At 45.3% G+C, this 17,885-nt stretch overlaps 1 protein-coding gene across 2 annotated transcripts in view; it reads left to right on the top strand.

Annotated features, from left to right (window-relative positions):
• LOC118387545 (endoglin-like) overlaps positions 1-17,885 on the top strand; it is a 63,214-nt gene that overhangs the window by 24,973 nt on the left and 20,356 nt on the right. For both annotated transcript variants that reach the window (XR_008143228.1, XM_035776006.2), the window contains exons 3-4: positions 6,312-6,460; positions 17,076-17,195. Coding sequence is in view for 1 of the 2 variants with exons in the window: in XM_035776006.2 (XP_035631899.1) it covers positions 6,312-6,460; positions 17,076-17,195 (269 nt within the window). In the remaining variant the exon portion in view is untranslated. The remainder of the gene's footprint in view (positions 1-6,311; positions 6,461-17,075; positions 17,196-17,885) is intronic.

Here is a 17,885-nt window from a genome sequence, read left to right as displayed (position 1 = left end):
ATCACCCTATTACGGGCAAGGCCATTAAGATTAATGGCATCATTATGTGTTCCACCAAAAATGTGGTATATCTGATCAAGTGTATAAGTGGTCTATGCTACGTAGTAAAAACAAAATGAGCTCTGAAAACAAGGATAGCAGAACACATGAGTAATACCAGTATCTCCAAGGACTCTTAACATGTTCGATACCAATGTATCTCGGAGAGCTGATATTGTGACGAGCTTCCATGAAATGCGCCACAGGGCTTCTCTGGTCAAGAAGCTTCTCTGGTCAAGAAGCCCTGTGGCGCATTTCATGGAGGCTCGTCACAATATCAGCTCTCCGAGATACATTGGTATCGAATATGTTAAGAGTCCTTGGAGATACTGATAGTGTATTACTGAGAAGAGAATTGTATTGGATTCACTGTTTGTCTGTCATGTCTCCAAAAGGTCTTAACCAAGAGTTTGATATCAGACCATTTCTTACATGAATATGTCACATTGATTTGTCCTGCCATCCAGGTCTCCACTTGGTCATTTTGTACATACAGTATACAGTATATTATATTTTCTGTAATTATTACATGTGCCCATCTCGTTAATATACAATTATTAGAGGTACACAAGTTGTTTTTGAAATAGGTCACTGTAATTATATCTACGGCCAATGCCAATGGTCATATGGTTGGGTATTGCATGTAATCCTTTATGACCATATGTACACTACCGTTCAAAAGTTTGGGGTCACTTCGAAATGTCCTTGTTTTTGAACGAAAAGTGATTTTTTTGTCCGTTAAAATAACATAAAATTGATCAGAAATACAGTGCAGACATTGTTAATGTAGTAAATGACTATTGTAGCTGGAAAACGCAGATTTTTTATGAAATATCTACATAGGCGTACAGAGGTCCATTATCAGCAACCATCACTCCTGTGTTCCAATGGCATGTTGTGTTAGCTAATCCAAGTTTATAATTTTAAAAGGCTAATTCATCATTAGAAAACCCTTTTGCAATTATGTTAGTACAGCTGAAAACTGTGGTTCTGATTAAAGAATCAATAAAACTGGCCTTCTTTAGACTAGTTGTGTATCTGGAGCATCAGCATTTGTGGGTTCGATTACAGGCTCAAAATGTCCAGAAACAAATAACTTTCTTCTGAAACTCAGTATATTCTTGTTCTGAGAAATGAAGGCTATTCTATGCGAGAAATTGCCAAGAAACGGAAGATCTCGAACAACGCTGTGTTCTACTCCCTTCACAGAACAGCGCAAACTGGCCCTAACCAGAATATAAAGAGGAGTGGGAGGCCCCAGTACACAACTGAGCAAGAGGAGAAGTACATTAGAGTGTCTAGTTTGAGAAACAGATGCCTCACAAGTCCTCAACTGACAGCTACATTAAATAGTACCCGCAAAACACCAGTCTCAACGTCAACAGTGAAGAGGCGACTCCGGGATGCTGGCCCTCTAGGCAGAGTTGCAAAGAAAAAGCCATATCTCAGACTGGCTAATAAAAAGAAAAGATTAAGATGGGCAAAAGAACACAGACCCTGGACAGAGGAAGATTGGAAAAAAAAGTGTTACGTACCGACAAATCTATGTTGAGGTGTTCGGATCACAAAGAACATTCGTGAGATGCAGAAAATATCATGACACAAGGTGAGACCCATATGCACACACAGGAGGCAGATGGTTGGAGTCTTTATTAATCCAAAGGGATAGGCAAGAGAATGGCCGTGGACAGGCAAAAAGGTCAAAACCAGATCAGAGTCCAGGAGGTACAGGCTCGTGGTCAAGTGGCAGACAGGCTCGTGGTCAAGGCAGGCAGAATGGTCAGGCAGGTGGGTACAAAGTCCAGAAACAGGCAAGGGTCAAAATCGTGAGGACTAGAAAAAAGAGAATGCGTAAAGCAGGAGAATGGGAAAACCGCTGGTTGACTTGGAAACATACAAGACGAAGTGGCACAGCGAAACAGGAAATACAGGGATAAATACACTGGGGGAAATCAGCGACACCTAGAGCGGGTGGAGAGAATCACAAGGACAGGTGAGACAGATCAGGCCGTGACAGAAAAAATGAAAAGATGCTAGAGGAGTGCTTGATGCCATCTGTCAATCATAGTGGAGGCAATGTGATGGTCTGGGAGTGCTTTGGTGGTGGTAAATTGGGAGATTTGTACAGGGTAAAGGGGATCTTGAAGAAGGAAGGCTATCACTCCGTTTTGCAATGCCATGCCATACCCTGTGGACAATGCTTAATTGGAGCCAATTTCCTCCTACAACAGGTCAATGACCCAAAGCACAGCTCCAACCCTAATGAGCTATTATGAGAACAGCTCGACCGTATGGTATGTAAGAAGTGCCCATCAAGCCAATCCAATTTATGGGAGGCGCTTCAGGAAGCATGGGGTGAAATCTCTTCAGATTACCTCAACAAATTGACAACTAGGATGCCAAAGGTCTGCAAGGCTGTAATAGCTGCAAATGGAAGATTCTTTGACGAAAGCAAAGTTTGAAGGACACAATTATTTAAATTAAAAATCATTATTATATCATTACGTCTTGACTATGTTTCCTATTCATTTTGCAGCTCATTTAATGTATTTCTAAGTGAGCCCAAACTTTTGAATGGTAGTGTATAGCCTCTGTGATTAATTATGATTGACTATGCGCTTAAGTGAATCTAATTGCTTCCACACCCACCATGCGTCATGTGCCTAGTGGACATATGAAGTGAAATGTATATTTTGGGATTTAAGCACTCAGACTGTTTGACCTGATGAAGATCTGTTTCGGATTGAAACGTTGTCATTGAAGCTGTGAATTGGGAGCATAAACAGTGTGCGGGCCTTTCTGCTCTTTTACAATTATAATTTATGTACATTTTTGTAGGAGTTGATCAAAGTCGGACATTTCTAAGTATGAAGTTCAGAAGCCTTTTTAAACCTCAAATATACTACAAGTTAAACATTTATCCTGCAATAGGATGGTCAAATTAAGATCGGTACAGTATGCCTTGAAGAGATGGGCAAGTTGCAAAAAAAGATTACAAGATTGGAAATAATCATTTAAATGATTTTTGCTGTTTAGTTGTGTAATACGTCAGGGTCATCTGTAGATATTAAACATTTCCCACAATGTTAGGTATAAACATTAATATTAAACAAACTATTTATGTACAAAAAAAAACAAGAAGGCACAGATAGTAGACTTGGAATGTACCAGGCTGTGTCAGAGGGCTAACTTTGTGTACTTTACAGTATTGAGAAATCCCCCCTCCCCCATACCTCGAGCCCCACTGTAGTCCGCCCCTCAGACAGGAGACACATGCCTATTAGGGCATTTTCTTTGGCTCAGCATCAGGTCTGGGAGTTGACCAGAACAATGAGACTAGAAAGGGCAGTCAAGAGACAGATACAAGCAGGCAGAAAAGATAAGGGAGGAGGAGAGGTATTAATGGCAGATTCAGCAAGATTTCCAGACGCGATACAAGCCAAAGACCTAAATACTCAGATGAACACTGTGACACATCATCATTTCCTAAACATCCTCTACTATCCTATCATCCTATATCACATCATACATCTCATACACTGTAGGCTACATCCTCTGGCATCTAAAATCATGATGCATTCATTCAACCCTGACTCCGCCTCACATCTAACTCACATCTAAATGGGAATCATCACCATCATTCCTAAACATCTCTTCTTCCAATGGAAAATAAAATGTAAGGCGCTGCTGATAAAAACAGATAAAGACAGAGGAGGAATGGAACAGCACTTCTCTATAGCTCATTTACCAGCAAACCGCTTAGTGAGGCCGTTGGCATTTCCGGGTCAGGCAGAGGGGTTAGTGTGACTAAGGTTTATATTTTTAGTGACTGGTAAATAGGATAAGGAGAGGATGTGTGTGTGTGTGTGTGTGTGTGTGTGTGTGTGTGTGTGTGTGTGTGTGTGTGTGTGTGTGTGTGTGTGTGTGTGTGTGTGTGTGTGTGTGTGTGTGTGTGTGTGTGTGTGTGTGTGCTTTGCCCGGTGGTGGCAGACACCAGGGGTTGATTTACGTAAAGCAGTCCGGCGCAGTCACAGGCTGTTGACTCTGTCACGAGACAGCGTTTCTTTATGGCAGGTAATCTGGCTGTTAAGTGGACATTATGAAGGCACGGGCAGAATAACAGGAAACCAGGCCTTGACTAGGGCAGGAGAAGAGGGATGATGAGAAAAGAGAGTGAGGAGCTCGCTTGTGGAGCAGTGGGGAAAGAAAGAAAGAAAGCCACAGTTCATTAACGAAAAGATGAGAGGCTGGAAAGAAAGAGCTGTTTGTGTGGTGGGCATTGGCTTGACTTTACTCATGCCCCTTCTCTCTCTCCCTTCTCTCCCTCCATTCCTCCCCCTCGTAGTGATGAAAATATCCTCTGCCCGGGCTCTCTGTCTTCATCAGGCCAGATGACTAAACCGGGCATTTCCTGTTGCCCTCATGAATATTGTTGTTTCCTGTTCAACCCCCCCCTCTCTCTCCCTCCATCCTTCCATGATGCTGATCAACCATAAACCCCCTCCCCCATAGGCCTTGCACCTTGTAGTTATAGTAAGGAAGGCCTTGGTCTGCAGGAGCATTAGATCATAATGAATAAGGTTATATGGACAGGGGTGACCTGATCCTAGATCAGCACTGGTACTCTCATATGCTTTGTGAATATGAACAGGCCAAGACACTGAGAAGCTATGATTGTCTCTTAGAAGTTCATAGCAGTTTTGAACTCTCGTAATAAGTTATCAGAATAAATCTTTATATGTGTCTAAATCCGGTCATTTAATTCTGCCACTGTGAAACATATCAGCTGAATGATAACTGATCTTTCTAGAAAATGGCAAGGTTTTCGATTCATCTTTACCACCGACTCATTCCAATTTTAAAAAAAAGATCCATCACATAGAACAAGCTGAAAATCCTCATACATTTTTCAATGGAGCATTGTCCTCTGTGCTCAATAATATAATCCCTTTCCATAATGGGTGTCAGTGGTATCCTGTTTAGATGCGTGTCTACTGATTGGGACTCAGAGACTCAGACCAGGGTCGTCTGTTGTATTTTTCCTGTGATCATATCTGGGTCAGGAGACAGACAGTCTGAGCTGTGGGGCATCAGGGCCCAGCCCAGGCCCCAGCACAGCCAATCCAGATCTGAACGTGCCGCAACCGTGACGCCTGCCACCCAATGACCCCGCAAGGTGCAGATAAAGCCCTAATCAGATCTCACTGTGATGGGCGGGACTTGGTCCTAGTGCTGACTGTTGATTGGGTAGGAAGCGACACCTGACCCTGCTCATCCTGAGGAAGGAGGCGGTTTAATGGTGGGGAATATTTATAAAGCACCAAAAGGACACTCCAACCAGGGGACAAAGTATTAGGAACAGATAAAGCAAATACATACTTAAAAAAAAAAGCAAATCAGCTGCCCTGTGTCTGTGTGACAGAGAGCAGAGGTTGGGGAAGAAACTCCCTGTGGTGCGGCATGGTGTCGTCAGGGAGTGAGGAATAGCAGAGGAATGGACTTGATTTAATGTTACCCATATGGCCGTGAGGTCCCAGATAAACTCGACTTATCAGCCGTGCCAGTCAGACCGGCAGCCCCTCCCACACATTTAGCATCCATACTCCTTACTTTATCTCCTGATTACAACACACGGCAGTGCTGCTTCCTAATGACCCACCATGCAACCCTTGTCCCCTCCTTCCCTTCCATAGACAGTCACTGAGTCACGAGTGATGGAGTGCATGTGGAGGAATCAGAGATGAATAGAACAGGAAAACAACACCCTCCATAGGCTAGGCTAATCTGTAACCAAGAAGGTGATTGAATATGTGTTTCAGATCATGTATTATAGTGCTAGTCTACCGAGCTCTTGCATGTTGCCTAACATATCTATTAATATATCTCGCTAATGATACTGTATCTTGGGCTTTACTGTATAAATGGTTTATGCATAAAACATTATGAGGAAATGCATAATGCATTATTCATATGGTCATAATAGAGGGTGTTAGCTCAATCAGCTCTCCTTGGTTTTCTCTTTTTATTGTGCTATCTCGAACCTAAAATGGGTTCTTCTGCTGTCCCCATATGAGAACCCTTTGAATAACTATGTTTGGTTTAAGGTAGAACACTTTTCGCTTCCATGCAGAACCCATTCCACATTATTGGCCATCATTGTAATAAAGAATTTGTTCTAGACTCGTTAAATAAAGGTTCAATAAAATGTATGGTCCTGGAAAATGTGAACTCTCTACTTTGTTTAAGCAGGTTTCCCTCTGTCTCTCCCCCAGCATCCCAGCAGACCTGTGAGCCAGTGGCGGTCCCTGAAAACCAGAATGCCTGGATCAGGTTGAGAGAGATGCTTCCAGGCTGCTGGACCAACTACACCACTCAGGACAGCAAAGAAGTTCACATCCTCAGCTTGCATTACACTACTGAGGTAAGGCAATCTACTGTATACGGTTCGCCTGTCCTAAACTACTGTGGAAGGCTTCCACTGCATTTCAATCGACCAGTATGTCCAGTGTAAAGATGTCCAAGATTAAGACACAGGTTCCAATATGCAGTACACTGATATGTGAGGTAATATGATTTTACTGTAGTCATATTTGTTCAATTAACCGTAGTTTTTCAAATAATAGCATTAACTTTTCAAAATGTTCTGCATTGTTAGATTCAATTCAGTTTGTATAGCCCACATCATATCTGGAGTCCATATAGTTTATAGCTACGGTAGCTCCATATAGCTGGAATATTTGTCCCGTTCCTGGGGGAAAATGTTGTTCTGGGAGAGTGTCTGTGTGAAATTGATACCAGATGAGCATCAGCACACCAGGCTAGCTTTCTCATGAGATTGATGCCAGATGACAGTTAGCGTGCTAGGTTAGCTAGCTTTCCCATGTGGCTGAGAGTCAACATTAGGGACACCTCCTCTGGTTAGCCTGATAAGTGCAAACACATGCCAAACATAACATGGAGCTGGGGTCACCTCTTACAGGCTTACACTACATACACAGTAGTGTGAAAACACACTACCGCATCCAACAGCCTGCATGGGGAACGGAGCTGTGTGTGTGGATGTCAAAAAGTTGTACCGTAAATTGCAGTAGGACCAATTGGAAATCAATTGAGGAAATTGACCCTAGATCAGTGCTTAGGAGGACAAATGTAATCCTACACTGCTATTTCCTACGCAGACTTCCTTTTTCATTTTCTGACAGTGTCTGGTCAGCACATATTAGTAATTTCTTTATCAAGTGCTGTGCTCTCTCTCTCCCTCGTCCTTCACTCTCTGTTTCCCTCTCTCTCTCTCTGACACACGCAAGCATGCACAGGCACACTGACTTGATCTCTCTCATTCCCTCATTAATATTAATTAAAGGGGGCTCACCCAGGAGTGGGTCTGTGTGGTACCCATTAGTGTGTGGTTGTGATTCGGATGAGACGCCATCACAGGATAATGCAGTATCTGAGGATGGCTGCCTGGATTCCTCACCTTTAATGAAGGCTAAAGGAGGCCCTCGGCCTGCCTGCAATAAATGTAAAAATACTGGAAAATCTCTTCCTGTCTTCCTCTGCTTCTCCCTCTGGTGTCATAGAAAACAACTATAACATGTTAAATTGTTCTTAACTCATGTTTTTATGTACACAGCTAAACAAAGACAGATTTCTTCCAAGAATGGTCCTAGAGTGGTCCAAGAAAGAGAAATGTGGTGTAGAAGAAATGTTAGCTCTATACTGCCAGGTTTTATGAAACACGAAAGATTGAAGAGGAGGAAGAACACAAAGGCTGTAGTTTGTCCGGAACTGGAGCCAGCCGTGTGATCCCGTGGACATTCCACAGAGCAAGCGTATCCTGTTCTCCTGTGGGACCAGGCTAAATGTTTGGAATTGGAGAGTGAGGGTTCATGCTATTTCTCAACACACACAGCCTTATCACTCTATTTACTGCATCAGTTTGGGGCAGTGCTGAACATGTACGATTTGGAAGGCTTGGAGTTTTTGCTTATCCTCAGACACAAAGCAGGGGTATGTCCTTGGCTGAAGGCAAAATGACCAGTGGATGGAGAGAATATATTTTTTCTCTGTCTGTCTGTCTGTCTGTCTGTCTGTCTGTCTGTCTGTCTGTCTGTCTGTCTGTCTGTCTGTTTGTCTGTCTGTCTGTCTGTCTGTCTGTCTGTCATATTGGAAGTATGGCTGCCTGGCGGCGGTCTGTTCAATATGGCAGAGGGATGGAGGGACAAGAGGGAGAGAAGGGAGGAGAGAAGGCAGAAGGGGAGGGGCATGTCCAGACCCCAATGATGTCACATTCTGGCACTGGACTTGACTCACAGCCGAGACTGGACTGTCGGAGCCAGCTTAGGTTAGGGGAGAGAGACAAAGAATAACGGGAAGCTGTTATGCACCAGCAAAAGCCCTAGAGAAAAAAAAAGTCTGAGGAGGAAAACAATTGTATCTTGAAAGCACAGGAACAAAAATAGCAAGGGCGAGCGAGCAGGGACGACAACGTGCATTGTTCCAACTTCTAGAGTAAATTGGAGATAGTGATGGAGAAAGTAAGAAGAAGAATCGAGGACAGTTCTTTTATAAAGACCTTTGAGTTTTGGTTAACCGTGAAAGTATTGTTTTTTCCCAACTGATTTGCATGCGTAAATCCTTTCGACTCATATAGTATATTAGTCACAGACACATCCTTGACTCTATTGACTCAAACTGAGTGAATAGTGAATAAGTTGTCCATACCAGACTGGTACACTGTCAGATAACAGGAAAAATGAGTCATACATTTACTGTATACTGTGTGATTTGCTAGAACACTCATGGAATAACAATAGGATTCTCAACCCAAAACTATTTCCAACCATCTAAGACCCCACTGTGTTTCATTGAAAGGGAAGTGTAAAGTCTAGTTGTCAGCAAAGTACAAAGTCTAAACTATGGCCCCTTCACTTGTTGAGGCCAATTTATATCATGAACGGCAGAAGAAGAAAACATGCATCTCTCAGCTGACTGGTAATTGAGTAATCCTGCTCCTTCAGGGTATTTCAGGAGGCATTCTCTGAGTTTCGATGATAAACATATACTGACACTACTTAAAAGACTAGGCAAGCGACGTACTTTAATGCTCTGTGATGATAGACAGTGGCAAGGGACACAGATAATGTAATCAGTTAGACTGTTTGCCTGCAGCTCGGTCTGACTCCTTGTCTGTAATTCGCGCACGTGAACACACACACATACTCCCCTACCATCCTTGCACACACACACATACTCCCCTACCATCCTTGCACACACACACACACACACACACACACACACACACACACACACACACACACACACACACACACACACACACACACACACACACACACACACACACACACACTCTCTCTCTCCCCCACCATCCTTGCAAACACACACAGCACTTAAGTATTCTCTTTGTTCACTAATCCACATGCCCCAGACTGCTCACCTCTGAAAATGTTCTTAAGTCTGCGCTAAAAATTAACGCAGGGACACAACAGGGATGCCTTTTCTTTTGGACTTCCTGCCAATGGGCCCTGACAACTTCCCTCCTGCGAGACTCATTAGTCGAAGGCAGAGAGGAAGAGAAAGAAAGAGGCCCAACTCGGCTGAAAATTTGTCTCCCTCCAGCAGGTGGCGTTTTTTTGTATTGTTTCACCCACCAAGCAATGAGATTTTGTATGGAGTTTAATGAGAGAGTGTCGAATTTGGTCAACATAAAAATGAATAGCTTATTTGCTACGTGAGGTCTATTTGAGCAAATATAAGTTCCGCAATGCTTAGGTTTTTACGAGTGTCCTGATATAAGTAGGACATGTGACATCCCGGCAACTTTGAGATAAAAGTATATCCATAATCTTTGACGAAGGTTTGTCTGTGGATTGGAGACGTTCACAGGTGTGTTCTGTGAAGATGACTGATAGAAAAGAGGAGTGATTCAATTAAGGTGGACAGAGGGGAGATGATATCAAACTGCCTATTGGGCACACTAAATGAGTGTGTGTGTTCATGGACACAGCATCTGTTGCTCTCTTACATCCACAACACACTGGCCTGTAGACAGCAGCTATCGTGGTGTGTTGTCTGTCTGTTTGTGTGTGTGTGTGTGTTGAACATGGCCCTTGCAGAGGCCTTGTGTATTAGCCCTGCAGTAGGCCTCAGACAATACATTGAGGGTCTCCTCCCACCAGCGTCAAACATTAGGGATCCGAATTTTCCACTTTGGCCCCTCGCCTCAGCTCAGCATGGCCCTCTCAGAATGCACGCTGTCAACAGCAGGCAGCAGACGATCTATTTAATAAGAGTGAGCATAGACGAACAGAAATACACAGTGTTCCTCAACCCCCTCGCACAGTACTCTCCACACAAAGGCCAGCAGCCAAGAGAATCCAGTTCCAAAACAAGCAAGAGACTTGGACTTTAAGTCTGGATAAAAGTGGCTTTTTTGTTAATGTTAATAGTTAATTCCCCAAAAGCCCCTCTTCAGAACTGTATTTTGGAGGTATTTAAGTACTGTCGTCCACTTCAGTATTTTAACAACAAAATGGATTAATTTAAGGTAATTCATTGGCAAGTTCAAAACAGAATATAAAAATCCGTTCTTCCTCTTTTTCTTTTGCTCTTTGTAAACGTCACTATCTTACAACGCATTCTTGACTTACAAGGTATATATTGTAAGAACATATTTGACTTACCTAAAGCTGAAGTCCAACACTGTTTACCTGTTGTCTACTGTGGTACGAACTGTGAACTAGAATATGCTTCTCTGACCCTCTGTACATTTTGCTACCAGCCTGCTGAATCCTGATGCAGCCTAGTGGAGCTGTGCTTTGTGAGCTAAGCATGTGTCGGGGCCACTGCCACTCAGATAGAGGCTTTCTAATCTCCTACAGGACCACTGAGGCAGATAGCGTACAGGAGGGCATTGATGCACATCCAGTCCTCTCTCTGTCAGGGCTGGAAGTCAACTGCAGGGGGCTGGCAAGGTGAACATGTTGACTCTGCTGTCACTGGAGAGGGGAGAAGAGATTAGTGGAGAGGATATGGCTAAGCCTCTCACCTCTGTTCCTACTGGTACTCCAAGCCTCTCACATCTGTTCCTATTGGTACTCCAAGCCTCTCACCTCTGTTCCTATTGGTACTCCAAGCCTCTCAACTCTGTTCCTATTGGTACTCCAAGCCTCTCACCTCTGTTCCTACTGGTACTCCAAGCCTCTCACATCTGTTCCTATTGGTACTCCAAGCCTCTCACCTCTGTTCCTATTGGTACTCCAAGCCTCTCAACTCTGTTCCTATTGGTACTCCAAGCCTCTCAACTCTGTTCCTATTGGTACTCCAAGCCTCTCACATCTGTTCCTATTGGTACTCCAAGCCTCTCACCTCTGTTCCTATTGGTACTCCAAGCCTCTCAACTCTGTTCCTATTGGTACTCCAAGCCTCTCACCTCTGTTCCTATTGGTACTCCAAGCCTCTCACATCTGTTCCTATTGGTACTCCAAGCCTCTCACCTCTGTTCCTATTGGTACTCCAAGCCTCTCACCTCTGTTCCTATTGGTACTCCAAGCCTCTCACCTCTGTTCCTATTGGTACTCCAAGCCTCTCACCTCTGTTCCTATTGGTACTCCAAGCCTCTCACCTCTGTTCCTACTGGTACTCCAAGCCTCTCACATCTGTTCCTATTGGTACTCCAAGCCTCTCACATCTGTTCCTAATGGTACTCCAAGCCTCTCACATCTGTTCCTATTGGTACTCCAAGCCTCTCACCTCTGTTCCTATTGGTACTCCAAGCCTATCACCTCTGTTCCTATTGGTACTCCAAGCCTCTCACATCTGTTCCTATTGGTACTCCAAGCCTCTCACCTCCACTCCAAGAATGCAGAATGCCGATAAATGCCTTGGTGAGGAAAATGATGTCACAAATGTAATCAAGTAATATTAGGCATACGAGTGTGTGCCCAGTGGGTATCTACTTGCTCATTGACAGCCCACAAGCTATTGGACCTGCAGTTTTCTGCTAAGGTGCAACCTTTGGTAGGCTGATGGAAGCCTACTCAGAGCCATTGGACCAACACCATTGGACATGAAACAACAATACAAATGTAGATAAACTATTTTATTTTGCAGGTGCCTTTTCACTTTAAACACGAGTGGTGCAACTAGTGCTTTCTAACACCAATGAACCAAAACAGTGGCGCGCAGGAGCAAATAAAAAACAACTCATCTTGAGGTGACGGGGTGCAAAATGCAATCTGTTAATTATTTTTTATATAGCCTATTCAACCTCTCTTTCGTATCGTCTGAGATCCCTAAAGATTGGAAAGCTGCCATGGTCATCCCTCTCTTCAAAGGGGGTGACACTCTAGCCCCAAACTGTTACAGACCTATCTATATCTATCCTACCCTGCCTTTCTAAAGTTATTCGAAAGCCAAGTTAACAAACAGATCACCAACCATTTAGAATCCCACCGTACCTTCTCCGCGATGCTATCTGGTTTCCAAGCTGGTCATGGGTGCACCTCAGCCACACTCAAGGCCAACACGATATCATAACCGCCATTGATAAAAGACAATATTGTGCAGCTGTATTTATCGACCTGGCCAAGGCTTTCAACTCTATAAATCACTGCATTCTTATCGGCAGACTCAACAGCCTTGGTTTCTCAAATGACTGCCTCGCCTGGTTCATCAACTACTTCTCAGATAGAGTTCAATGTGTCAAATCGGAGGGCCTGTTGTCTGGACCTCTGGAAGTCTCTATGGGGGTGCCACAGGGTTCAATTCTCGGGCCGACTCTTTTCTCTGTATACTTCAATGATGTCGCTTTTGCTACGGGTGATTCTCTGATCCACCACTATGCAGACGACACCATTCTGTATACTTCTGGCCCTTCTTTGGACACTGTGTTAACAAACCTCCAGACGAGCTTCAATGCCATACAACACTCCTTCCATGGCCTCCAACTGCTCATTAATGCAAGCAAAACTAAATGCATGCTCTTCAACCGATCGCTACCTGCACCCGCCCGTCTAGCAACACTACTCTGGATAGTTCTGACTTAGAATGTATGGACAACTACAAATACCTAGGTGTCTGGTTAGACTGTAAACTCTCCTTCCAGACTAACATTAAGCATCTCCAATCCAAAATGAAATCTAGAATCAACTTCCTATTTCACAACAAAGCATCCTTCACTCATGCTGTCAAACATACCCTCGTAAAACTGACTTATCCTACCGATCCTTGACATCGGCGATGTCATTTACGAAATAGCTTCCAACACTCTACTGTGCAAACTGGATGCAGTCTATAACAGTGCCATCTGTTTTTGTCACCAAAGCCCCATATACTACCCATCACTGCGACCTGTATGCTCTCGTTGGCTGGCCCTCGCTTCATATTCGTCCAGGTCATTTAAGTCTTTTCTAGGTAAAGCCCCACCTTATCTCAGCTCACTGGTCACCATATCAGCACCCACCCGTTACACGCGCTCCAGCAGGTATATTTCACTGGTCACCCCCAAAGCAGACTTCTTCTTTGGCCGCCTTTCCTTCCAGTTCTCTGCTGCCAATGACTGGAACGAATTGCAAAAATCCCTGAAGCTGGAGACTTATATCTCCCTCACTAACTTTAAGCATCGGCTGTCAGAGCAGCTTACCGATCATTGCACCTGTACATAGCCAATCTGTAAATAGCCCACCAAACTACCTCATCCCCATATTGTTATTTATTTTTATGCTCCTTTGCACCCCAGTTTCTCTACTTGCACATTCATCTTCTGCACATGTATCACTCCAGTGTTTAATTGCTAAATTGTAATTATTTCACCACTATGGCCTATTTATTGCCTTTACCTCCCTAATCTTACTACATTTGCACACACTGTATATATAACTTTTCTATTGTGTTATTGACTGTACATTTCTTTATTGACTGTATGTTTGTTTATCCCATGTATAACTCTGTGTTGTTTGTGTCACACTGCTTTGCTCTATCTTTGCCAGGTCGCAGTTGTAAATGAGAACTTGTTCTCAACTGGCCTACCTGATTAAATAAAGGTGAAATAAAAATAAAATAAAAAGTATAATTAAAAAAATTGACATATCTATTTTAATACAAAAACAAACATTTGCACCCCTATTTTCAAATTGGGGATGCAGCAGCTCTGTTTGCTCCATTGCTGGTACCCTAAGCCTCTCACCCCACCTCCTGCTGGTACCCCAAGCCTCTCACCCACCTCCTCCTGGTACCCCGAGCCTCTCACCCACCTCCTCCTGGTACCCCGAGCCTCTCACCCACCTCCTCCTGGTACCCCGAGCCTCTCACCCCACCTCCTGCTGGTACCCCAAGCCTCTCACCCACCTCCTCCTGGTACCCCAAGCCTCTCACCCACCTCCTCCTGGTACCCCAAGCCTCTCACCCCACCTCCTCCTGGTACCCCAAGCCTCTCACCCCACCTCCTCCTGGAACCCCAAGCATCTCACCCCACCTCCCCCTGGTACCCCAAGCCTCTCACCCCACCTCTTCCTGGTACCCAAGCCTCTCACCCACCTCCTCCTGGTACCACAAGCTTCTCACCCACCTCCTCCTGATACCCCAAATCTCTCACCCCACCTCCTCCTGGTACCCCAAGCCTCTCACCCCACCTCCTCCTGGGACCCAAAGCCTCTCACCCCACCTCCTCCTGGTACCACAAGCCTCTCACCCCATCTCCTCCTGGTACCCCAAGCCTCTCAGCCCACCTCCTCCTGGTCCCCCAAGCCTCTCACCCCACCTCCTCCTGGTCTCCCAAGCCTCTCACCCCACCTCCTCCTGGTCTCCCAAGCCTCTCACCCCACCTCCTCCTGGTACCCCAAGCCTCTCACCCCACCTCCTCCTGGTACCCAGAGCCTCTCACCCCACCTCCTCCTGGTACCCCAAGCCTCTCAGCCCACCTCCTCCTGGTCCCCCAAGCCTCTCACCCCACCTCCTCCTGGTCCTCCAAGCCTCTCACCCCACCTCCTCCTGGTACCCCAAGCCTCTCACCCCACCTCCTCCTGGTGCCCCAAGCCTCTCACCCCACCTCCTCCTGGTCCCCCAAGCCTCTCACCCCACCTCCTCCTGGTACCCCAAGCCTCTCACCCCACCTCCTCCTGGTACCCCAAGCCTCTCACCCCACCTCCTCCTGGTGCCCCATGCCTCTCACCCCACCTCCTCCTGGTACCCCAAGCCTCTCAGCCCACCTCCTCCTGGTACCCCAAGCCTCTCAGCCCACCTCCTCCTGGTACCCCAAGCCTCTCAGCCCACCTCCTCCTGGTACCCAGAGCCTCTCACCCCACCTCCTCCTGGTACCCCAAGCCTCTCAGCCCACCTCCTCCTGGTCCCCCAAGCCTCTCACCCCACCTCCTCCTGGTACCCCAAGCCGCCTCTCAGCCCACCTCCTCCTGGTACCCCAAGCCTCTCAGCCCACCTCCTCCTGGTACCCCAAGCCTCACAGCCCACCTCCTCCTGGTACCCCAAGCCTCTCAGCCCACCTCCTCCTGGTACCCCAAGCCTCACAGCCCACCTCCTCCTGGTACCCCAAGCCTCTCAGCCCACCTTCTCCTGGTACCCCAAGCCTCACAGCCCACCTCCTCCTGGTACCCCAAGCCTCACAGCCCACCTCCTCCTGGTACCCCAAGCCTCTCAGCCCACCTCCACCTGGTACCCCAAGCCTCACAGCCCACCTCCTCCTGGTACCCCAAGCCTCACAGCAGGAACTGGTGCTGGACTCGGATCACTGCTGTTGGATTGGATTAATGAGCTGGTCCTGCTAGTGTTGTGCTGGTTTGACTGTAGCATTGGACAGGTTTTGCTGTAGCCTGTTCCTCTGCTGTAGCCTGTTCCTCAGCCCTAGCCATTAAAACAGCCAACACCTGCCACTGGGGATAAATGTCATATTTCCAGTGATTTATAGTAGCTAACTTTGCCATTACTAGAGAGACTACATGGTGTCTTGTTTCTCATATCAGCTGACGCTATCAAATCACAGAAATTACATCTACCATTAACGGAATCTTTCTCATCTTGTCTTCGCTGGAATTGAAGAAGTGAAGAAAGCGTTACATAATTTAGCATGCGGGCCATCCTTGTATTTTTCACATGTACTGTTCTGATGTGATGCCTCTGGAAGGGAACAGAAATGGGAATCTCTCAATGACTTTCTCTGTGGGAGAGAAAACACAGTAGAAACCCTTGTGTTGAGCTGTCAGACAACATTCCAAACCCAAGTTCGGTCCTTTCAAAATAAATGAAGGTGTTGTGTTGGATTAAAAATGTGTCACGAGAACAACATGTGTTACCCCACCATATGATCATTACATTGTAGTGTGCAGTCATTGTATTTTGAATGATGCCATGCGCTGACTCTGTGAAATGGAATAACACTGTTGAAAGGGAAGTAGATTTTTAACATGGAGGTTTGGAGTCAATATATGAGATTTGGAACCTGGTTGTGTGCTTGTGTGTGTCTGTGAGTGTGTGTCTGTGAGTGTGTGTGTGTGTGCAGTATATTCTAGTCAGTCAGAAAAACAAAATAATTGCAAAGTGTCCCTTATGGAAGGTCTGTAGGGTGACTGAAATGAGAACAGATTAGGTCTCAGAATCCTGGAGTAAACATTGCCCTCTGTTTCACCCAGCCCAGTGTGACCCTGTCCCAAAAGCGGCAGAGGACAAAACAAATGTTTATGCCGCTTTATTTCATTTCTTCCTGATCACAGCAAAGTTCCTGTGGGAATTTACACCACCACCACCAACTCCCCTGGCAACCATACGTGTTGTTTATGCTACAGCAACTGTACATATAATGCAGGCCACTGTTTTGAATGTACAGCCATTGTTGATGTGGTGATGATATTGATATGTACTGTACACTCAGATGGTGGAGGGGATCAAACTTATTTTTCTGAAGCTAACAAACTCAAATTGTGAATTATGACATTAAAAAAATTGTGTTACAGTCATCACCACATTTTTCCTGAAGTTTAACTTGCTTCTTCTGTCCTTTTCTCTAGGCTCCCAACATGTTTACACTGAATATGACCACTGCCCAGCCAATGCACCTCATCATCACCACAGACTCAAAGCAGATCATATACACCGAGGCCCATGCTAACACGGATGTCAGCATTTACGTAAGTACCACCTCTCCTTATGTAAGTGTTGCCTTTTGCCTCCTACTTGTTTCCTTAGGGGTTTGCATCTGTTAGTATAACAGCATCACATTAAGTCAGTGTATGAAGAGTATGAAGACTATCTATGCAAATTATTATTCCAGAAATATTACACTAGCTGGGAGGAAAGTAGGTGCTAACTTCAACATCTTAGGCTATTAGACTTACATCTAAATGCCCAATAGCCTCTGTTGCAATAGAGAAGGATCTCGGGAGGTATGACTGCATTGAAACTGATAGCTGGCTAATGGGAGCTTGGCGAGGGCTGGGAGTCTTGCCTGGCATTTCTCCTGTTCCTGCCAGAGCTGCTCTGCTCTGTTTAGCGCTAGTGTTTGGAGCCAGCCTCACTGCCAGGCCTCCCTACTTCCATCGTTAACCAGGAGAGAAATGCTTTCCTGCAGGGCCAGATGGGCCAGCTGTATGACATAGCAACCAGCCGCAGCTGTGCAACCCCCCGGGCCAGTTTGGAGAAGCAATTACCCTTGTTAGTTTAGTTTTGTGGTCCCTAAGGACCTGTATGCATTTTATATATGGTTAACATCCTAAAAAGGGTCTCAGAGTGTGTAAAATATGTTGAATTTGTATCTTTGAAACAATGTCAGATCTTCAACATTGCATCCACTATCATAAAAAAAACAATAAGCTGGGCAG

The sequence above is a fragment of the Oncorhynchus keta genome, chromosome 9 (genome assembly GCF_023373465.1).
Source record: "Oncorhynchus keta strain PuntledgeMale-10-30-2019 chromosome 9, Oket_V2, whole genome shotgun sequence".
In the NCBI taxonomy this organism is placed as follows: domain Eukaryota; kingdom Metazoa; phylum Chordata; class Actinopteri; order Salmoniformes; family Salmonidae; genus Oncorhynchus; species Oncorhynchus keta.
The sequence above is the reverse complement of the archived record's forward strand: the minus strand, read 5'-3'. Positions and strand labels throughout refer to the sequence as shown.